Raw genomic sequence first — 23,322 nt, 5'->3', positions numbered from 1 at the left:
TGCTTTCTTTGTCTGGACCATCCCTGGGTAGGCTCCAGACCCTGCTGCAGCCTGGCTGCTTCGGCGAAGTGGGTGCTATGCCTTCCTGCAGAATTCGGGGCTGCCCGCGTCAGAGCGTCCCTGGGCTCTGCCCCTCCCTGATCGGAGCCTCTTCCCCAGATGCCGAGTTCCTGAGGACAGAGGCGTGGGGTGTGTGTGGTCCTCCACGCGTGTCTGCCTGTCTGCGTGGAGGATGTCCAGGTGCTTCGGGGTGGAGGTTTCCCACAGGGTGGCCGAGGATGGGCAGGGCAAACCCTGGGGGCTTTGCTAGCACGGTAGGGGGGGCGATGGCTGTGCTCCGTCGGTGTCCATGGAACTAAATGAATGAACAGAGGCCGCGAAGCCCGTGGATAGACGAAGCGTATGACTGCGTGGGTGGTGACACGGGGGGTGGGGGGAGGAAGACAACACGGGGGCTCCTCAGAGATGTGCATATGCCTGAATTTTATACCAAAACAGAAGGGAAAAAAAAACCCATGTTGTCTTTCTCCGCCCACGTGTCCCAGCTTCCCCGCATCAGTGACACGTCTCCATCCCAGACCCGCCGTCGTCACTCATTCATTCATTCACAACCCAAAGACGCCTTGGCCTCGCTCTGTGTTTGGGGCTGTGGGAGGTTCAAGTCGGGGTCTGCATCCTTCAGCTCCTCTCAGTCTCGGCAGGGGACGCCGTCCTGCCGTTGGAGGATTTTGATGGGCTGTTAGACTCGTCCTGGAGTGAACACAGCTCTCTGCCGTCCTGCAGGTTCTCTGTCCTACCTCGGTCCCCCCGTGCTGTTTCCTCACTTTAGACTTTTAAAGTCTTCGTGGCATCCGGGACATGGTCTGTGTGCTGTGGGGGGATGCTGTTGTTTAGACTGACCCGGGTTCTGTAGTAAATGGATGCCTAACATCTGCCCAGCAGAGAGAGATTTGCTCCCTGTCCACGCAGCCCAGTCACCCGCGTGGGGCTCCGGCAGGGCCCAGGCCTCGCGTCCCTGGCATCAGCTGTAAGAGGGGAGAGAGGGTGCGGAGGGCTGCTCGTGCCCTAAGAGCATGTCACTTCTGCTCACCTGCCACTGGCCAGACGCTGTCACAGGGCCTCCTGGGGAAGGAGGTGCCGGTTTAGTGGCTGTTGAGCCCTGTGTCTGGGGGACGCCCAGTAACTAGACAGCATGTGGGGGTCACAGCTGCTGTCTGTGTCCTGGGAAGGGTCAGCGGGAGCTCTGAGTGGCCGATGGGACTGTGCAGCGTGCCACTCAGCCTTCTCACCTGTGAAATGAGAACAGCAGAGTCTTCGTGGCCGGCGGCTCCGGGGAAGAAGCAGGGCTCTCTCTAGCTGAAGGGGAAGAGTACGGGTCACCCCCTGTCTCAGGGGCCGAGACTGTCCATCCAGGCAGGAGGGCAGCCTGCACCCTTTGTCTTGCAGCATCCTCTTTGCAGACATCGTGGGCTTCACGGGCTTGGCGTCGCAGTGCACGGCCCAGGAGCTGGTGAAACTCCTCAACGAGCTCTTCGGCAAGTTTGATGAACTGGCCACGGTAAGCGCAGCTGCTGCGGTAAGCGCAGCCGCTCCCTTTGCTTGGGTACCGTTTGACCTGCTCCGGGGCGGGGGGGACGGTGTGCCGGGTGGATGCCCCTGTTGGAGGTATGACCACGGCTGGTGGCGACACCCTGTTCACCTGTGATTTCAGCCTCACTCATTGTTGGTTCCTCCCCTCCGACCCGATTGCTACCTTCGCAGATAGGAAAATGCCTGCACAGCCCGGGCGCCTCCGGGAAAGGGCTCCAGGCGGGAGGAGGCGCGGGCTGTGCTGGATGGAGGTCGTGGTGGCTGTGGATGGCTTGGGTCCCCACACCCTCTGCCCTGTGGCCAGCCTTGGCGGAGGGCTCTAGGGGGCCGGTCGGCACTGCCCTTCTCTGGGCCCGTTGCCTGGATTTGACACTTGCCTGCTGGAGGCCACTTGATGACCTCTCTCCAGGTCTGGCCTGCTTGCCCGCTGCCCAGCTGAGTGCCAGGCTTTGGAGGCTTTCCTGGGACAGGTCCCATCTAAGTTCCGTAGAGGTCAAGCCAAGGCCGGGCTGGCCAGTGTTCGGGCTGATGGCCTGGGCTTCCTGAGGCTCCAACACCCGCCTTCCCTGCCGCGTGAGGACCGGGGCAGGGGCACAAGGGCACAGACGAGTTCACCCTCACGTCTAGCCTTGCTCGAGGTGGACGAGGAGGGGCCCTCAGTGGGCGGTTGTGGGGTGGGGGCGGGGCGGCCAATTCTCTCAAGGTCAGAATCCTTCTCAGAGGAGGAGCAAAGGTCTTGGGAGGAAGAGTGACGTCCCCTCACTGAGCAGGGTGAGGAGCGGACCCAGTGAGGCCAGGCTCACGTGGCGCCGGGAGTCACGCGGGACATTGCAGGGCTGTGTGTGTGGGGCTGGGGGACCGGGACGATGTGGGCCGCAGACTTGGGCTGACCCCTGGGCAGGGCACGGAACACAGGCCCCAGCCTTTGCCCCTGACTTGCAGGCAGAGCGGTCGTGTCGTTTGCTGGGCACAGAGCTGTCTGTCTGGGGCCTTTATCCGGGGGACCCCGGGCTTGCCCCTGGGAGCCAGACTGTGGTTGGTGCCAGCAAGTGCCGTTCACCTTCTGGGAGAGGGATCCTGGGCGTCCTCCCCACCGACAGGGTTGCTTGTGGTTTTGGGAAGCGTGGGAGAGGGGCGGGCCTGAGTGCCGTCTGTGCCCACGCGTGCCGCCGGCTGTCACGCGGGGCCTCCGGCGCCGTTTGCATTTGGGTCATGACGTGCGATTCGTGCAGTGCGGGCAAGGGGTGGGGGGTCGGCGGCCCAGGGCTCTCACATGCTGCTGGGGAGCTTTCCCACGCCTGCTCCTTCCTCGCCCTTGCCCACCAGGGCCCCTCTCTGAGCATAAGGCTGCCCACCGGAGGGCCTGGCCTCTTTGCCCTGTCGCCGAACTCTGTCTCCCCAGCAGCTTGAGGTTGGCATCCTGGTGCCTGAGGGTCAGTGACTGGGTGGAGACCAGTGCCACCTGCCCATCCATTGCCCCGGGAGGTCCCTGCCACCCCCGCTCCAGGTCTCTCAGGACAGCACCTGCTCCCCAGCCCCCCAGGAAGGCCCAGGAGTCTGGAGGTTTCCACTCGTCCTTCGTCACTCACCTGATGTGGAGATATTTTCCCGGCTGCAGCATGCGGCGTGTTCGATCATTTTCCCAGCAGTGTTGTATGGACAGCAGAGGTTTTGGTTTTTATGTGGCCCAGTGATCACTTTCTTTCCTTTCTTTTTTCTTTTTAGGGCTACCCTTTTTTTCTTATATTGTTTTTATGTGGTGTCAATGCTGTTTCATAGAAATGTTTGGGGGTATTTCCTCCACTTCAGTTTTCTGGAAGAGTTTGTGTAGAATTGGTAGTATTTCTTTCTTAAATGTGTGATAGAATTTACTGGTGCATGGAATTTTCTTTTGTGGAAGTCTTTAACTCCAAATTCAATTACTTTCAGTAGGACTAATCAAGTGACTTTTTTTTTTTTTTCCCCAAATGAGGTTGGTGTTTTTTTAATCTTTCAAGGAAATGATCATTTTAGTCTAAATTGTAAAAATTATTAGACTATTCACAATATTTCCTTGTTATCCTTTTACTATTTGTAGAATCCGTTGTGATATCATCTCTCCCATTCCTAATTTTGGTAATTTGTGTCTTCTTTTTTTACTCACCATTCTGGATACAGATTTGTCAATCTTATTAACTTTTAAAAAGAATTTGCTTTTGGTTTCATGTTTCTCTATTTCTATTTTATTGATTTCCTTTATTTTTTATGTATTTTTTTGCTTATTTTGGGTTTCATTTGCTCTTATGTTTGTAGTTTCCAAAGGTAGAAGCTGAGGCCATTGATTTGAGATTATTTTTTTTCAACGATTGTACCTGTGGCATAAGGACGTTCCCAGGCGAGGGACTGAATCTGAGCCACAGCTTTGATCTGGGCTCAGCTGCAGCAGTGCTGGATCCTTTAACCCACTGTGCTGGGCCGGATCTTCTGTCCTTCTTGTTGATCTGCCTGCGAGGAAGCTCAACATGAAAGTGGCCTCCTTCCCTTCTCATTTGTTTGCTTTTATCCTCTGTTCTTTTGCGCCTTGACATTGGGTGTCGTAAATACATTTTCACTCTCATCTGTTTGCGTCCTGTTCCGAGGAGCACCTGGCCGCGTTTCCCTCATGTGTGTGCCTGTCTTGTGTCCGAGCGGCCAGTAGGGAGGGAGTGGGGACCCCAGGGATGCAAACACATCTTCCTTTACCAAGGTCCCTGCCGGGCAGTCAGACAAACACGGCATGTTTGTCTTTGTCTCCACGGGAGCTGACGGTCGATTTATCCCCATGCTCGGCCGATGCCCACAGATGGGCAGCTTGTTCTTGACCTTTGCCCCATTTATTGGATCCCTTTTAGGCCTGTGTTTACTCTGACGTCCGTGTGTATTTGGGGAGCTGGCCACACCCTGGGAATTTATAGAGAAACACCTGTCCCAGGCTTAGTCCTGCTTCACCGCCACCTGTCGGGGGCAGGGTCCTTCTCTGAATGTCAGGGTTTGTTTTTCTGTTTTTTTGTTTTTTCTTTTTAGGGCCGCACCTGCAGCATAGGGAAGTTCCCAGGCGAGGGGTCATATTGGAACTGCAGCTGCTGGCCTACACCACAGCCACAGCAAGGTGGGATCCGAGCCACATCTGTGACCTATGCCACAGCTTGTGGCAACACCAGACAGATTCTTAACCTACTGAGCAAGGCCGGGGATCAAACCTGTCTCCTCATGGACCCTGGGTCAGGGTCTTAACCCCTGGAACCACAATGGGAACTCCTGGATGTCGGTTTTGTCAGTGGGAACATGAACTGGCCACCCGGAGCGGATGTCCCTCTGGCTGGTTCCGGGGCAGCGTGGAGCAGTACAGCGGGTTTTCTGTGTGCCAGCTGTAGAGACGAGCCTGAGGCCCAGTTGGCCTCTTCTCAGCCAGGCCACCCGAGCTGGTCATGGCCCCAGTTCTCAGCTCTGGTCGTGACTCCAGAAGTCCTTCAGGGGCTATCACATGGCTGTCCCAGCAAGAGCTCGTCACATTGCTGTCACTTCTCAGCCCCGTCACCCAGCATGGGAGAAGGGATGCATTGGGTTTAGGCCAGTGCAGTCAGTGCCCCGGGGTCAGGAGGCTGATCCACACACGTCATGGGCGGTTAGTGAGCTCGGACAGGTGCGGGGGCAACCCTCCGATCTGGGCAGTCCTGGGGGTGTGCTGAGCCCCCGAGGGGCTCTGGGCACGCCTGCCCTCGGGCTCTGCTGGTCTGTGCCATCCCTGAACTTGGATACTGTGGGAGCCTTTCCAGCCATGAGGACCCAGCACCACTCAGGCTGCAGTGTAGGCCGCGTTTGGCTTAGGATGGTGAGGGCAGAACTGCACGGTTTGGGCGCCTCGTGTAGGAATCCTCTAGCCGGGCCCCTGGCCACAGACGCCAGGACCACACGCGTGGCTGTGCAGACTGCCTGGCCATGTTGCTTCAGTTCCTGAAGGCTGACTCCTGGGACCTGTACTGGGGAGGGCACGACTTTTCAGTTATTTGTGTGACTCTGGATGATTCTGAAAGGGACCCACGGACGCCAGTTAGAGGTCCGGGCTCCCCACCGGTTCTGAGCTGACTCAGCGTGCGGCCACGTCCATCCTTCCTGTCCACCCCTCATCCTTTCTCCTCCTCTGGAGATGTTTCTTGGACTCACCTCACAGGGTCAAGCCTTCCTGCTCCGACACCCGGGTCCTGCGAGCCGCACAGAGCCGGCTGCAGTCAGGCCTAGCGAGTGCTGGCGGGTCAGCTGTGACTGCTGGAGGGTCTTCCTCCAGCAAAGCCACCTGTGCTCCTGCTGCTGTCCTCGACGACATAAGAGGACCTCTCGGGGGAGGGGGCAGAGCTCAGTTCAGGAGGGGAGACCCCGAGCCAGTTTCGCTGCACAAGCTGTTTGCTAGAGTGTGGTCGGGTGTGACCAGACATGGTGAGCACGGCTGTAGGCGGGCGGCTGCTCAGCTTGGAAAACTGACCCAAGGGTCCGATTCCAGGAGATCAAAGCAGGCTGTGAATTAGCATCTAGAGTAGCATCTCAGTTTTCACACGGTGTGTGCTCACACTTAGGGGAGCGCCAGAGGGAAAAGGTTGGAATGGAATCTTCCAGAATAGACGTGGTTCTTGCTGGGTTGTGAGTTACAGTTTTCTGAACGTCTTCCATCCTTTGTTATGAACCTGGACGTCTTTCATTTTCCCTTGATTAGCGGGGAATAAGCATAGTTTCTGGAGAAGCCAGTCGATGTTTGGAACTCTCATGAGTTTGGCTGGCATCTGTATCAGGCCGCCTGCAGGAACGCTGGGAGGAAACCTCCCTCCAGCAGCTGCAGTGGCTCAGAGCTGTGCCATGGCCCCTTCGTGGGCAGGTGCACCCTAGGCTGAGGGGGGAGTGGGGTGTGGGGAGCAAGGCTCACTGGAGGCCTGAGTGGAGAGGTGGAGGAAGGGGCGGGGTGGCCAGGAGGGGGGCCTGGAGTGCGTGCAGGTACAGAGGGTGGGGTCCCTTCCTGTGTCACCAAGGAGGCAGATGTTCATAGTTGGGTTCAGCCATCAGGAAGCAGCTGCCGGGTCCCTACTGTGTGCCAGAATTTTCATAGGTGATGGGAACGCAACATGAACAAGTGAGACATAAACCCCAACCTCAGAGGTTTTGGAAAATTCACACACGCACAGAGAGAGAAGCAGTAACATAACACCCCCTCCCCAGTCCCCCCTGGACGGTAACTAAGGTCCGGTCAGTCTCCTTTGGTCCACCCCCTCCCGCCCCGACCCCACCCATCACCACACCACATCCGTGCATCCTTGGTGAGTGGCCCTTCCATCAAGCACGTTTCAGCCAGTGCTACCTCAGCGCCCCCATCGTACCCACCCGCGCCGACCACAGTTCCAGATTCCTAACGCCCCCTCTGGGCTCCGACACTGCTTGTCTCACTCATCTCTCTTCTTCAGAGCTGGCTTGTTCCTTTTGGGACTCAACTGAGATGGACCTGTGTCTGGATTGTGCCATTGGGGTGGTTCTCACACACGGAGGGGACGGAGTGATGAGACAGAGGCTAAAGTCACAGGAGGAAGTTTTATCAGTCACGGTCCCTAAAGGAGGGGACACGCCAGGCTGTTAGGGCCACCAGGCACCCAGGAGGCAGAGGGGCTGGGAGAGGGTGGCTGGGCTTTATGGGGGTTTCCGTAGGAATTAGAGATGAGGCAGACGTGGGGCTGGACAGTGTGGAAGTGAGGGCTCCAGGCTGCAGGGTGTCCCCTGCTGTCAGTTCCCTGCCCTGGTGATTAGGGTGGGGGTAGTGGCCGGAGTGTGAGAGCCTGCAGAGGAGGTGTGGGCTCTGATCCATGGGTGGAATAGGAACAAATTCTTTATTCTCTCGAGGAATACGCCAGCCCTGTGGGGATGGAGTGTCCTTCCCCGCCAGCAAGACCCCCCAAGATGTCAGACCATGATAGGATGCAGAAAACAAAACCTAGGAGTTCCCACTGTGGCTCACAGGTTAAGAACCTGACATAGTGTTCCTGAGGAGGTGGGTTTGATCCCTGGCCTTGCTCAGCGGGCTAAGGATCCGGCGTAGCCAGAAGCGTAGGTGGCAGATGCACTTCAGATCTGGCGTCGCTGTGGCTGGGCATAGGTCTGCAGCTCCGATTCGATCCCGAGCCCAGGGACTTCCATATGCTGCAGGTGTGGCCCTAAAAAGACAAAAGAAAACGAAACTAGATGAACACACACGTTGCACTTGGGGGATGTGTCAGGAGTTTCTGGTTTTTGCCTCTTCCTTGTTAAGCTTGCGCAGCCCTCCTGCTCTTTGCGGCGGGCGGCTCACCCCCGGCCGGGCGTGCCCTGGGCTTCTCCCGCCCTATCAGGCCCCTGAACCGGCTGACCTTCTCTCCCCGACCTCTCTGCCCCTCCTCGTTCGTTTGTGTTAAGGGCCCTTTACCCAGAGCAGCGATCCTTCCCAGAGGACCAGCTGGTGCCCCGTGTGCCCCCGCTGGCCCCCTGGCTCCAGGGCATGCGGATCTGAGGTTCTCACGTTCTCACCCACCTCCCAGGATGTCACGCCCGAGGGTCACAGCCGCTGCCTCGAAAGCTCAAAGTGGATCTGAATTCCCTGGGTTTATGCAATGGCGGGTTTCCGATCCTGTTGTCTCTTGGACATTCGTTAGCTAGTGATTCTTTACACACGCACATTCGCCCATCAGCTGCTTGGTTTTTCCTCAAAAACAGGAAATGTTGATTCTTTCCATGTCTTTGTCACGTTTCAGGACTCGAACCCTCCAGAGGGGTGAGCCGTGAGGTTGCCTCCTGCTCCCTCTGACCACGTTCCTGACTCACAGAAGCCCTTGGTTTCTTTCAGGGGGAAATGGTTTTTGCAGCCCATAATCTGGGTTGTTGCTGGCCCTGGAATTTCACAGGAGACAGAGATGGAAGATATTTTTTAGAAAAAGCAAAAGAAAGTCTGCGTGCATATCGATATTTCCAATTCACTTAACTTCGCTCCTGTGACTTTAGTACTTGTGTCTCTTTTCCTTTGATGCTGGAAACCCTAATGGCAGTAAAATAATTTTTCGTTTCATCTTTTTATGTACAGTTGATTCAAAATAGCATCGCCAGTGTTGTTACCCGTAAGAAGACCATCAGAGGCACTTTCAGATTTCCTTCGTGCGTCCTTTGGTCATCTTGTCCTTGAATTATATCCCGCTGGCTGTGCTTTCACGTGCCTTGAATAGCCCTCTGCCATGTGATCGTGCTACCAATGTGGTCGCAGTTAGATTTATTTCATTTTGGTTGGGATTTTTAGGCATCATTGTTTGACACCTAATTTTTTTTTTTTTTTTTTTTTTTTTAGGGCTGCACCTGCGACAAATGGAAGTTCTCAGGCTAGGGGTCTAATTGGAGCTGCAGCTGCCAGCCTACACCACAGCCACAGCAACGCGGGATCTGAGCCACATCTGTGACCTACACATGTCACAGCTCATGGCCACACTGGATCCTTAACCCACTGAGCGAGGCCAAGGATCAAACCGGCATCCTCATGGATACTAGTCAGATTCTTAACCTGCTGAGCCGCAGTGGGAACTTGTAATTTTTCTTTTTGGTACATGAAATATGTGCATGGCTCCGTCCCACGTGCAGAGCCGAGCTGGAGGCAAGACACGTGGAGAAGGCTGGCCTGCCTCACGGTCTCCGCATCCCCTGCCCCGCGCAGTTAGGCATCTGTGCTTGGCTTGGGGTTGCCCCTGCATTTTCCTGTTGGGTACCAGGACCAGATGCGTATGCGTGACTCTTTATTACTGGAGAACTTGCCTTGGTGGGGCCTGTTGAGTCTTTCGGGCGTGAAAGAGGCTGGAGAGACTTGCGGTGTTGAGTCGGCTGGTCCCTGCTGCCCACAGGTGTCTGTGGCTTCTTGGTCCCCAGCTCTGTGGCTCCTGGGTGGTCCCTCCCCAGAGCCCCAGACTCTCACCTTTTTCTCAGCTCCTCGGTGCTTATCACAGGGGCTGGCGCGTGTGTAAAAGGAACGGAGCAGGAGGGATTTATGAAAATTGAAGTAGAAATGGGTATGTTTCCTCCCTTCCAGCAATAGCCATAGGTTATATTTTGGTGCCTTTCTTTTCAGCTTTGTGTGGACACAGCAGGGTAAAGACATGCTGCTTCGGGACACGAGACAGCCACCGAGAAATCACATTTTCTTAATTCTCTTGTTTTCCCGCTGATGCCCCCCACCACGCAGAGTTAGTTGGGTTTTGGGTGCTGCCACCTGGGGATCAGGTGCAATCACTGGGACGTTTCCAGCGCTCCCTCTGCCCCTCCCCTCCCCCTGGGGCTGCCCTCCCAGAATCCAGGTGTCTTGTGGGGTCCACGTGCTGGCTTCTGGCCTCTCTGGACTCCCCTGTTTCAGAGCCGGCCTCAGAGGGCTTTGGGCATCTTTGGGTTCAGGACTTGCAGGGGGTCCTCCTGATTCCGTTGAGCTCTCTGCGCCTTCTTGGGGCCTGGGGCAGGGTGGGCAGCATCACAGAGCCCTTGAGCGTGAGGGTCTCTGCTGTCCTCTCGGGCGGGGCCAGGCAGGTCCAGGATTCACCTCGGAGTGTGCAGACCACACCTGGATCCTGCTGCAGCCCCTCTGGTGCTCTGAGGGCGCTCTGTCATTATGTCCTGTCCCTCCTGTCCCTCCCGAGCCAGCCCGCCCTGGCTGACCTCCTCCTCCGTTTTCTTTCATTGCTTTGGCTGGGAAACAGCTGTTCGGGTGTCACAAACTCTCCCCCAGGGCAACGCCAGGTGCTGGCTCTCTCTATTCACAGGGAACAGCTTTGTAACCAACGCCCAGAGCAATGGAAAACACTTTTTTTTTGGTCTCTTAAACTTGCTAACAAAAGCCAGGACCGTTGAGATGAGCAAATCAGGCGATGGGTTAGCATTTCACGTCCCCCGTCTGTTCTGGGCCATGTCGGCCGCCCTGCGGGGGAGCCGGGTCCAGGACGGACCCTCTCAGGACGGTCGCCAAGGACACCTCTGTCGCTGCCGGGCTGTGATTATGCGCCCAGGCCTGTGTGTGTTGACGGGTCCAGCTGAGGACGGCTGTGCTTTAGGAAGCTGTCCTCAATGCAGTGGCCCTTGTCCACCTGTGAACCTGCCGGACACCCGCCATCTGGAGGTCACCTGCTGGATGCTCAGAGATGAACAGGAGGCTGGGGTCACGGGCCCTGGAGTCGGCCAGGGACACTGTGGAGCCAAACTGGGGCGGGTGCCGAGAAGAGCCCAGTGAGTCGGGGGTTGTGAGCTCTGCCGAGGGTCTCTGTTCCGGGGGCCGGGGGTGAGGTTGGGCCCTGGGAGTCCGCCCACATCTCAACCTAGGCCCTTGGGTCCAGGGAAGGCAGCCCGAGTGTGAAGACGGGTAGCAGAAGGGGGAGGAGCTGCCTGCACAGTGTGTCCTGGCAGGGACAGTGGGGACAGGTGGGGCAGATATTCTGGAGGAGTCAGGAGAGAGCCCTGTGCTGCCTGCTGGCCTGGAGGCTTGGGCGAGCGCGGCCTGGAGAAGCCAAAGCCCAGCCCTGGGCTCCAGAGGGTGAATATCCACACCAGCCGTCTGGCCCCGGGCTCCCAGATGCCGTCACAGGACAAGTCAGCCCCAGGACAGCCTGCCCGTGGGATGCTGGGAAAACCCTTTCTGCAGACCTGGAGGCTGGCGTCCTGATGGCTAAGTGGCTGCTCCTGGTCACATGGAGCTGAGTGGCCAGACCCTGGACCTCCTTGAGGCCAGTGCCCTGTCCACAGGGGGAGCCTTCGGGGCTCAGGACAGAGCAGACCCAGTCACTGGGCTTCCCCTGAGCCCTCCCGACAGGTGGAAGTGTCCACTCTCGCCCTCCCCTTTGACCAAGTGTCTCTGGATTAAGGGAGGCCCAGGGCTGGGAGGAGCTGGGCACCAAGCCATCTGGGCCCCCTCCCCTGACACGGGGTGGTGGCCGGGCCATCTCACTGGAGAGCAGCGGGGTCACTGGCCCTGGTTCCTGCCCTGCCCCGTGGAGAGTGTCCTGCAGAAGTTCAGGGCTTGTGTGAGCATGTGGATAGTGAGGGCTGAGAACTCTCCTCTCTCTGGGCACTGCAGTAATTCTTGGCATTCGAGAAAACCTGCAGGGGTCGGCTCCTCTGTAAGGAACCAAAGAGCAGCCTAAAAAACGTAAATCTAAGCTAGAATGTGTTCTCAGGGGCGGGTCAGCCTTCTGGGCTTTAAGGGCCCTTTCTGGGGGCTGTCCACCTCCAGGGCGAGGTCCATCTCATCCAAGGACAGGCTGCACGAAGCCGGCTCCTTCTCAGACGGCCGCGAGCTCAGCAGCAGCCTGTTGGGAGTGGCAGATCCGAGAAGCCAGCCGTCTCCTATGGAGATGGGTCCTGCGGACTTGCAAAAGTGAGAACAGTGCCTCCTTGTGACCAATGGTTTTGTCTGGGAAAATGCATAATTTTCCATAAAATGTTACTTATGTTACTCAGTAATGGATTTGCTATTGTTACTTTATTTTTAAAGGTTTTTAAATGAAGATACAGTTGATTTCCAGTGTTGTGTCAATTTCTGCCGTACAGCAAAGTGTGTATATACGTATACATATATATACACACACACATATACGTGTATGTATATATACACGTGTGTGTGTGTGTGTGTGTGTGTGTACTTTTTCTCATGTTATCTTCCATCATGGTCTATCCCAGGAGATTGGATATGGTTCCCAGGGCTATACAGTAGGTCCTCAAGCTTATCCATTTTAAAAGTAATAGTTGGCATCTACCAACCCCACCCTCTCAGTCCATCCCGTTCCCCTGCTACTCCTGCCACTTGGCAACCACAAGTCAGTTCTCCACGTCTGTGAGTCTGTATCTGTTCTCTAGATAGGTTCGTTTGTGCCATATTTTAGATTCCACATATAAGTGATATTATATGGTCTTTCTCTTTCTGACTTACGTCACTTGGTATGAGAATCTCTAGCTGCACCCATGTTGCTGCACATGGCATTACTTTGTTCTTTTTTATGGCTGAGTTGTATTCCATTGTGTATATGTATCACAGTTTCTTTATCCTTTCATCTGTCGATGGACATTTAGGTTGTTTCCATATCTTGGCTATTGTGAATAGTGCTGCTATGAACATAGGGGTGCATGTATTTTTTTGAATTGTAATTTTGTCCGGCTATATGCCCAGGAGCTATTGTTACTTTAAATGCATTAATGCATTAAAAAAATCAGCTGAAACTTCTTATAGGGCAAATATCCATATCTATAACCCACTTGCATGAAGACTTTTTTTGTGAGGTTCTCAGTTATTTAAGAGCATAAAGGGATGCTTTAAATGAAAGGTCCTAGAACTGCCATTTAAATGCTGTCCTTGAAATAAAACTGACACTCCCCGCTGTAATCATCAGTCATCTTGGCGGATTAGCACCGGGCAGGTGTATCAGCGTCTGAGGTTTCTCTCTGTCCTTAATGTGACGCGGCGTGGGTGCTGGCATTCTTACTGCTGTGTAAGTGTGAGAATGGATCTTTTTGTTGTTGGATGCCTTCCCAGAGTGGGCGTGGGGTGTTCCCTTGGGGCGTGAGGTCAGGGCTCAGGCCTGGGAAGGAGAGTCTTTCGGAATCACAGTTCACACGTCCTGCGGACCTTGACTCTGGGTTAAAAGTCACAGGGACCCTGAGATGGGTGCAGGGTGGGAGAGGAGTCTAGCATGTTCCAGAAGGGCCATCGCAAGGTGATCTACATTGACAGTCAAGAGGGGTGCTGTGCCAGCCCCTCTTGGGAGACAGGTCACCTCCTCAGAGAGAGAAGCTGGCTCCCCGGTTGTGGGGTGGCCTCCTGACCTTGAAAGATCTGTAGGGTGAACTGAAGGGCGGGAGGGGTGGATCCGTGCATGGGAAGAGGCCTGAGTGCAGGGGTGGGGGCAGTGCGGGGTCCCCAAGGAAACTCTAATCGTAGCCATAGGGGCCACCTGCCCTCCCAAGGCATCCTGACTGTGGGGTGTCACCTGTGCCCTTGTGTTGGTCATGCCTCAAGCTTGATGGTCAGTGTATTAGCAGTGGCAGAGGTGCAGGTGCACCCGCAGCCCAGGTGTGTCACTGACATGTCGTTTGTCCTCTCATCCAAAGGAGAACCACTGCCGCCGCATCAAGATCCTGGGAGACTGCTACTACTGCGTGTCGGGCCTCACTCAGCCCAAGACCGACCACGCCCACTGCTGTGTGGAGATGGGCCTGGACATGATCGACACCATCACGTAAGCGCCGGGGGCGGGGCCCTGGGGCGGGGCCCTGGGGCGGGGCCCTGGGGCGGGGCCCTGGGGCGGGGCCCTGGGGCGGGGCCCTGGGGCGGGGCCCTGGGGCGGGGCCCTGGGGCGGGGCCGGCCCGACTGTGCCACGTGGGTCACGGGTGCTGTGGCTGCAGAGAACCAGCGCCACCTGGCAAGGCGCTGGGTGGAGGAACCCACCTGCTCTGGGGAGCTGTGGCTCCTTGGCCTTTTGGCGGCATTGCTTTTCTTTGTCTGTGGTGATCGCAGGTCTTATCAGGTGTGCCTTAGTCAGGCCAGAAGAAGTGACCTTTCTAGCTTAGCCCAATAAGATGTTTAGGGAGCCAACTGAGGGGGAGGATTGGCTGGAACCCAGCTGAGTTCCAGTCGGAAAGGCATCACGTGTGCTTGTCCATGCGGACAGGGGACCAGGTGTCAGATGCTCTCTGTGGAGAGAGGGTTTGAGGGGGCAGGTGAGTATTTCTGGAATCCTGGGGCTGGCTGCCCATTTCTTAGCCAGCCTCTGTCGTCACTGTCCTTGTCAGTGACCGGAGGGACGAGGCAGGGAGCCTTCCATCCGGTCAAGGAGGGTGTGCAGCTGGGAGGTTGAGCTGGTGGACGGAGCACAGGCCCACATTCTGACATCGAGACTGCACGGAGAGATGAGTTTGGCTCAGCAAGGTGGGGGCCCAGGGCCTGGTGTAGTTTCCCACTCAGGAGCAGAGACGTGATAGCACCAGAAGGGCAGGAGATGGAGCTGAACAGCTGGCTGACTGTACCATCCTTGCGAGGATGATGGCAGGGTCCACACATCTGCACGCGGTGTGTCGAAGCCGAGTGTTCAGCACCTCACCAGCCTGCTCAGCCTGGTACCCGCTTCCCGGGAGACAGCAGCTGCGTGTCGGCATCACCGGGGCAAATCGAACCCCTGGCGCCTGCTCTGCCTGCAGAGCCCGTGGTAGCTGGTCTGGGCTGCGGCCTAGGATTGGAGGTAGACAGGCCCCGCCAGGTCATGCAGCCCCTGCTCTGGAGAAAAGAAGCCAAGCGGGACTGGAGGAGGGGCTGGTCAGAACCAGGGGAGCAAGGGAAGAGGCCTGGCTTCAAGGAGACTTAGAAACCTGGCGATAGCTTCTGTGGTCGGAAAGCGTGTCATGTTGTGCCATGTGTCACATCATTATCATATGACGTCACATTATAATCAAATAGCACATCACGTGTATTTATGCCGTATCACTTCATATCACATCATATCATACATCGCATGTATCACATTTCACCATATATCACACATACCCCATTATAGCACATCACCTCTCACACATCATTTCATATATCACATGTCCCATCACGTCCTAATCGCATGGCATATCACATATCACATATATGCTGTATCAGTTCATGGCATATATCATGCATCACATTGCACCTTATTGATTTTCATATATCATGTCATATCATCTCCTATATCATACATCATTTCATCCACCACATTATAGAATACAGCATATGTTGTGTATCCCCTCCTCTGGTTTGGTGTGACCTCCTTAGGGGTAAAACGAGGTTCTGTAGCTGGAAATTATAAGGAGATGGATGTCAGCTCCCTCCTTGGTATTCGGGAGGCCCCTGCTTCTGTGGGCCCAGGTGAAGGTGACAGTTGGATGGGTCATGTAGGAGCTCTGAGTCCCTGACATGGGCCTGACTGAGCAGAAGCAGGTGGCTTGTGAAGCTGAACCAGATGGACTCTGTCCCTGAAGGTGGGTGACACTGGCTCCGGTCCTCCTGGGGGTGCCTGGTGCCCCATCCGTTCTCGAGCCTCTGTGCCTGTCGGGGTCCCTCTGCAGTGACATTTCTCTTGCGAGACTCTGGGCCTTCTTTGGTGCCGCCCGGTCCTTCCTTCCCATTTCCACCTTGCCCGTCTGCGCGTCTGTGGATTAGGAGAGGTTTCTGCCGGGGAGCCCTGCGTCTGGCGCTGACCGTGTGGGGCTGTGCTGACCTGCTGGCCTTGCTCTGCTCCGAGGTGCATTTGCTCCTCGAAAGGGGGTCCCCTCAGCTCTATCTCCTGGCATTTCAGTTGCTGAGCCTGGTCCTACCAGGCCCTGACCCCAGGTCTCCTAAGTCCCATGGCCCCTCCCCAGGGTACCCAGGCCCGAGACCCCCTTTCGCCACCAGTGGGTGTGCTGTGCCACGTGACACCTGTGCCTGCCCTGTTTCCCGCACCCAGTGCCAGCCTCCCTCTGTCTGGCCTCGAATATTAGGTCACCCCGGAGGAAACAGCTCCTGTGCAGTCAGGTCTGGTACAGGAGCAACACGTCCGAGGGTTCAAGCCGTCAGTCTCCAGGCGCAGCTGTTCCTAAGGGGGCTGGGGGCTTCCTGCCCGAGGAGGCAGACAGACCCTCTGGATGCCTGGCCCCCATCCCCGAGGGGATGCTTCTGTGTCCTCACATCCCTGGGTTCCTTTGCTGTGAGATGGGGAAACCTTGTTTGTCCAGTTAACTGCACATCTGCTGTCCCCCCAGTTGTGAGCCTGCAGGAAGGGGTGACAGGTGGAGGGAGCTGGAGGAGTGTCCTGGGCCGCGTGGGTTGGCTGAACGTGGGCCCGGACGCTGTACGCCGGGACAGGAAGGCCTGCAGGAGGCACGGGGCCCTTGGCCCCAGGAGGCCCTGGGCCCTTTGCTGTTTTGTGACTGTAGAAATAGATGCTTAAAACGCACAAAAATACCTTTTGCAGGTTTACTTATTTACATTTCTCTCAGCCCCCCTCCCACCCCCCCTGCCCCCAGGGCTGGGGAGGGGGCTCCGGGGTCCACAGTGCCAGTGGGTGTCGGCTTCACATTCACGCTGCTGCTCCCGCGACGATGGTGAATGATCAGGGGGCCCTAGTAACCCGCCGTGAAGAGATCATGGGTTCGTTTCGGAGTCTTTGGGGATTTGAGGCTGTTCGCATCTGGCCTTGCCGCTGGTTCCCGGATGTTTTGTCTTCCCTGCCAGCGGTGCGGCGCTCAGGCTCTGGGACCTCCCTTCTCTCTCGTCACCAGCGCCTCACCAGCCCCTTTGCGGTCTTTGGACTCGAGTTGTGTCCTGGTAACAGGCATTTTGTTCTGATGACGATTCCTAGCCTCTTACCACTCCTGGCTCGTGTCCTGATCGTGGGGCCGCGCTGTCCCCGAGCCTCTTCTCAGCCTCCCTGCCCGGCTTGCTAGGAAGCCCACGGTCGGCGGAGAGCCCTGTGGACACACCCGCCCTTGGGCCGCCTCTGGACCCGCTGGGGCTGGGATGGGGGGCACCGTGGAGGGCCCGCCCCTCCTTCAGGGCTTCCCTGCAGTTCTGTCCCCTGGAGCACACCAGCTGGGCCCCACGTTGCTTCTTTAAAAACATTTTATTTTATTTTTAATTTTATTTCTTTTCGTCTTTTTTTAGGGCCACACCCATAGCATATGGAGGTTCCCAGGCTAGGGGTCTAATCGGAGCGACAGCTGCTGGCCTACACCATAACCACAACAATGCAGGATCCTTAGCCCACTGAGCGAGGCCAGGGATTGAACCTGCATCCTCATGGATGCTAGTCGGATTCATTTCCACTGCGCCACGACGGGAACTCCAGACAACGTGCATGTTAGACTTTTAAAAAATAAAATAATTTTGCCTTTTGGGGAAAAGTGGAAAATAAAGACAAACAGCATCAGAGGGTCTCCCTGTGGCTGCGGTGCGTCCCCTGTGCTCTGACTGTGCAGTCCCAGGCCAGTCCTGCTCCTCCTGCGTCTCATTTCATTGTGGGCATCTTGGGGTTGGAGGAACCGTGCAGGGCGTTCTCGTGGGCCCCGAGGGGACTTCTGAGCACGGCCCGCCTGCAGGACTGCGGCGAATCTCTTTCCAAGGAGCTTATTTTTTTAATAAAGAATTTTTTTAAAATTTAATTTTATTGGAGTATGCATAGTTGATTTGCAATGTTGTATTAGTTCCAGGCGTACAGCGAAGTGAATCAGTCATACACACAGCTGTATCCGTTCTTTCTTCCCGTGTAGATTATTACAAACTACTGAGCAGATTTCCTGGTGCTAGACAGTAGGTTCTTATTAGTCATCTGTTTTTATAGAGTTGTGTGTATGTGTCATTCCCACCCTCTCAATTCTTCCCTGCCCTCAACAGTTTCACCTATGGTAACCATAATACTGGTTTTGAAATCTGTGAAATTTTTTTAAATAAGTTTTTTTTTGCATTATTTTTATTAGATTCTACATATAAGCGATATCATATGATATTTGTCTTTTATCGTCTAACTTCACTTGGTTTGATAATCTCCAGATCCGTCCATGTTGCTGCCAATGGCGTTATTTCATTCTTTTTTATGGCTGAATAGTATTCCATTGTGTGTGTATGTACGTATATGTATATACACACACATACACACACATATATATATATATATTCCATTATCCATTCCTCTGTTGATGGACACGTGGGTGGCTTCCGTGTCTCGGCTGTTGTAAATAGTGCTGCAGTGAACATTGAGGTGCACGTGTCTTTTCGAATTGCAGTTTTCTCTGGATAGATGCCCAGGGGAGAGCATTGCTGGATCATAGAACTTCCAAGGAGCTTTTAAACCCACCTCCCGTTTCCTTGCATGAGTGCTTCCTGTGATGCTGCACCCACTTCGAGGGTGGCCTCACCGGGTGGCCTTAGGGCCCATTTCCCTTCTGGGCCTGCCCTGGGTGGGGAGGGGGGAGGGGAAGCATGATGACTCGTGAGATGGCCGGTGGCCAGGGAGCTGGGGGAGCCATCAGGGGTCACGGCTCCAAGGTCGGGCTGACAGGAGCTCCTGCTCCCCTGTGCCCTGACCTCTCGGGAGTGGACCACGGGCCCAGCCCTGCGCCCTGTATCCATATTTGCTGCAGGTCCGTGGCTGAGGCCACTGAGGTGGATCTGAACATGCGTGTGGGGCTGCACACCGGGAGGGTCCTCTGTGGGGTCCTGGGCCTGCGCAAGTGGCAGTACGACGTGTGGTCCAACGATGTGACCCTGGCCAACGTCATGGAAGCCGCCGGGCTCCCTGGGTAAGTCGGGGACCCCGAGGGCAGGCGTGAGGGATGCTAATCCGACCTTCTGTGTGGGGACCCAGGGCAGCCTGGCCGTCTCAGCCCCCCACCAACACGGGAGGGGCTTCCCAAGGGCTGACTCAGACTCCTGGCCCCGTGAGCCTCCCACCCTCCGGGCACCCGTGGAGAGCCTGGAGGAGAGTGAAAGTTCGGGAAGGCTGACGAGGAGCTGTTCCGGGTGCTGACGGTGGCTTCTCATTTTGCTTTCTTAGACTTAACAGTGCAAAGAGCTGCGGCTTCAGAGCTGCCCTAGGGAAGATAGAGGCTTCCCTCTAGAACGGGGGTGGGTTTCTCACTGGTCCGTGGATTTCTTTTTTGTTTTTTGTTGTTTGGTCTTTTGGGGGCCACACCCTCGGCACATGGAGGTTTCCAGGCTGGGGTCCCATCAGAGCTGCAGCTGCTGAACTACACCACAGCCACAGCAACGCCAGATCCGAGCTGCTTCTGTACCTACACCACAGCTTACGGCAACCCTGGATGCTTAACCCACTGAGCGAGGCCAGGGATCAAATCCCCATCCTCATGGATACTCGTTGGGACTGTTAACTGCTGAACTGCAACGGGAACTCCAGTCTATGGATTTCTAGTGCTTTCTCTCTTTCTTTTTCTTTTTTTTTTTTTGTCTTTTGAGGGCCACACCCTCAGCACAGGGAGGTTCCCAGGCTGGGGGTCAACCAGCTGCGGCCCCGCGGGGGGCCCCCCCCGGCCTTGATCCAGAGCGGGGCGTCAAGGCTCCGTCCCAAGTCTCCACCTCCTTTCCTGCAGGAAGGTTCATATCACGAAGAGCACCCTGGCGTGTCTGAACGGGGACTACGAGGTGGAGCCCGGCCACGGCCACGAGAGGAACAGTTTTCTGAAAACTCACAACATCGAGACCTTTTTCATCGTGCCCTCCCATCGGCGGAAGGTGGGCTCCAGACCGCCCCCCACCCCTGCCCCGGCACGGGAGGAGCTGCTCAGGGACGAATGGCTCCTTTCTCCTCAGGCCTTGAGCTCTGCAGACACGGAGGGTGTCCCCCCACTAATCTGTGCCCTGGGCCCGGCCTCTTGCACCTGTTGGGAGGGCCGTCGGGGGGCGGGGGGAGAGGGCACAGCCTAGAGTCGGGCCCGGGGGTCCTCAAGGGCTGGGCCGGCCTGAGTCCCCCCCCCCCACCCCCGCACCTCCCTGGGCCTTGGCTGCTTCTCCTGCAAATCAGTTGGAGAACCTTCTGCAGGAGGTCAGGGGTGGGGTGCGCTATGGATGGAGGGGTGCTGTGACTCCCACACAGGGAGGCTTGTGGCTGTCCTGTGTGGGGCGCTCAAGGTCAGTCTGCTCAGGAAAAGTGATCTGGACATGACTGAGGATGGCTAAGCCACTTCCAGGGCTCAGATGCGGGGGGTACAGGGCTCAGATGGGGGGTGCTCACGGATGGGGGATGCAGGGCCCAGGTGAGGGGTTCAGGGCTCCGGTGAGGGGTGCAGGGCTCCGGTGAGGGGTGCGGGGTTCATGTGAAGGCCTTAAGACACAGGCGGCCACAATGCTCCTTCAGGACACAAGCAGGTCAGATACGAGGGAGAGTCGAATTTCATTGTCCTGGTGCATCCATGGGCCAGCGCTCTCCAGGCCTAGGGGTACAGTGGCTCCCATGTGACCTGGGGACTATGGGCAGGAGTGGCACTGGCCAGGGGTGAGAGATGGGGCTCAGGGAGGCACTGGGGAAAGGGAGTGGGGGTGCAGGGGAAGGGCAGGTGTGAACGTGGCCTAGAGGAGGGCTGGGTCAGGGGTTTGGGTGACCAGCCGGAGTCAACCTGGGAACCTAGGAGTGGAGGGCGAGGGCTGAGAAGGGAGGCCTGCGAGGCACAGCCCGGGTGTGGGAGGTCCTCATCCAGGCATGGGAGCCTCAGTGACCTGCGTGGATGCCACCCCACCCATCCTGCAGAATCAAACCACAGCATCGGGTGTGGCTGTGGGTGGGGTGGGGGGGGCGTGATGACCAGGTCTCCGTAGCGAGCAGCTCCTTTGGAGAAGTTTGGGGTGAGAAGGAGAGAAAAAAAAGGGAAAGGCACCCAGGGAGGTCTGCAGGAGGGACCTTGCGGGACAGTGGGTGACACTCATCAGTGCAGGGCTGACCCAGCTGGACGATGTCCATGAATCTGGCCCAGGATGTGGGTACCTCTCAGGTTTTCAGAGGTGTCGGGTGCAGTTGAGGGCTGCCTGTTTTGGAGCAGGGGTGCTGGTTCTGTTCCCTGCTGTGTCTGGAGAGGGGGAGGCCTTGAGCAAGCGAGCCCTGATCTCCCTGCTCCATCACATTCATGCTTCCTACAGAGAGGTAGGACGTGTGTGTGTGTGTGTGTGTGTGTGTGTGTGTGTGTGTGTGTCTACTCACCCAGTTTCTCTTTGCCGCACGTCGACGCAGATATTTCCGGGGCTGATTCTCTCAGACATAAAACCAGCCAAGAGGATGAAGTTCAAGACCGTGTGCTACCTGCTGGTGCAGCTGATGCACTGCCGGAAGATGTTCAAGGCGGAGATCCCTTTCTCCAACGTCATGACTTGCGAGGATGACGACAAGGTAGGTGGCCCCAGCGCCGCGCGTCCACCTTGCCCTGAGTCCTCATCCGTCTGTCCTCCCCAGACCGTCCCGCTGCAGTTTGCTCCGTCAGCCCTTCCCCTTTCATAGTCGTGCAGATGCTCTTCAGAGCTGGGCTGCTTTTGCTTTCCTGCAAAAATCTTTTTATTATGTTTTTTTTTTTTTCCAACGTGGCATCCCTTCGATTTATTGGTGAATTCAAGCGGAGATCTCCCAGCTGCTTTTAGATCCGCTCTCAGGATAGGCATGCAGGTCACATGTTCTGCTGCAGGTTCTGGAGCCTCGGACCTCCCTCTTCCATGCCCTGGAGCGCCTCGGGGTGGCATCACCCAAGCCTTGCCCTTCACCTCCGTGGAGAGCGCCTCTGGCCGTCCCTTGGTCGTGGGCCTCCTGGATCTCATATCAGCTGCCCCTTTTGCTTGGTTTAGTCCCTCTGGTTGATGGTCCATGGCCTCTAGCACTTGACCGAGGTTCCTTTTTTGGGCAGTCCTGTGGATTTTCCATCTTTCTTCCTGAGTCGCTCAGTGTCGCCTTTGCGTGTCTTTAGTCTGCCGCTGGGGTGGGGCCGGGCCTGGGGTGAGCGCCTGGAGCTGAGTGGGGGCAGGGGGATCCTCAGTGACTGCTGCATCCATGGGGTCTCTAACCCTGAGCCAGAGACCCCGATCCCATCCCCTCCAGGGACGACCTTTGAGGCAGGACGGCCGTGTCCCCAGTCCCCAGGTGAAGCCCACACTCCACCACTTTGTGGGTGGCTTTGAGCATCCTTCCCTGGTCCCTCCAGCCCCTGCCCTGGCAGCCTTGGCTGCACCTCCTGAATATTCTCGCTTTCGTTGTTACCTGTGTTCGTGGGACCCTGAGGGTGCCTTGCTGCCTTCTGCATGCTTGTTTTCTCTGCCAGGTGGGTTTTGTGCCTTTGAAAGGAATTCCCTCACCTCAGCTGTAGCAGCTTTTCAGGAAAAGGCAAAATCCTGCGGACTCTCTTTCATGGAGCCTTATTCTAGAGGGATTTTTTTTTGGTTGTGAGTTCCTCTTTGGGAAAACTTGATCTGGAAATTTCTGAAGAGCTCTGTTGATGGTGAACTCCTTCAAGAAGCTTGACCTTTCCTCTGCCAGCCCCACGGGAGGCTTTGGACTAAGTGTCTGCCTTATGGGCTGTAGACTCCCTGGTGGCAGACGCTGGCCTGGGTCAGGAGGTGCCTGCATGCTCACTCCTGCAGCCCCCAGTGCTGAGTGGGGTCTCAGCCAGGCCAGCTCCTTCTGCATCTCTCTGGTCTGTGTTGGCCGATGGAGCCTCTTGGGGCCTAGGGTTCAGCCTGAGGGCTTTGGCCTCACCGCCCACCTTGCCCGGGTCCCGGCTTTTCTGTGAGCTGCAGGAAAGGGTGATGGCGCCATGCCCTGGCCTAGATGGCGCTGTCTTGACGTTTTTTTTTTTTTTTTTTGGCCTCTGGTCATTCTCCTTACTTCCTTGCCAGCTCAGCGGTGGCATTTCGGAGTATGTGTGCGTGAGTACATTTACCCAGAATTTGTACCAGGAGAACGCTCAGGCGCTCCTGTTTGCCAGTCTGCCGGAGTGGAAACAGTGATTTCATTGATGTCTTCTATCTGCAGTGTCCCCCTCCCCGACCCCCGGACTGACCTGACCCCCCAGGGATGGGACGGGGGAGGGGGTTGTGGTTTGCACAATATAAACGAGTCTAAAACTCAGCATCAAGGGTACATAATAGTGCAATATTTTAAGAAATCAAAGGTATTCAAAGAGAATCCACAGTGAACCAAAAATCACATTTG

The 23,322-nt window shown here is 56.3% G+C and overlaps 1 protein-coding gene across 1 annotated transcript in view; it reads left to right on the top strand.

Moving 5' to 3' along the window:
- ADCY1 (adenylate cyclase 1) overlaps positions 1 to 23,322 on the top strand; it is an 89,178-nt gene that overhangs the window by 34,500 nt on the left and 31,356 nt on the right. The window contains exons 4-8 of the mRNA XM_047763603.1: positions 1,447 to 1,558; positions 13,735 to 13,862; positions 18,764 to 18,922; positions 19,730 to 19,871; positions 21,361 to 21,516. Of these exons, the coding sequence (XP_047619559.1) occupies positions 1,447 to 1,558; positions 13,735 to 13,862; positions 18,764 to 18,922; positions 19,730 to 19,871; positions 21,361 to 21,516 (697 nt within the window). The remainder of the gene's footprint in view (positions 1 to 1,446; positions 1,559 to 13,734; positions 13,863 to 18,763; positions 18,923 to 19,729; positions 19,872 to 21,360; positions 21,517 to 23,322) is intronic.

The sequence above is a fragment of the Phacochoerus africanus genome, chromosome 16 (assembly GCF_016906955.1).
Source record: "Phacochoerus africanus isolate WHEZ1 chromosome 16, ROS_Pafr_v1, whole genome shotgun sequence".
NCBI lineage: Eukaryota > Metazoa > Chordata > Mammalia > Artiodactyla > Suidae > Phacochoerus > Phacochoerus africanus.
This window is presented reverse-complemented; position numbering and strand designations above follow the sequence as displayed.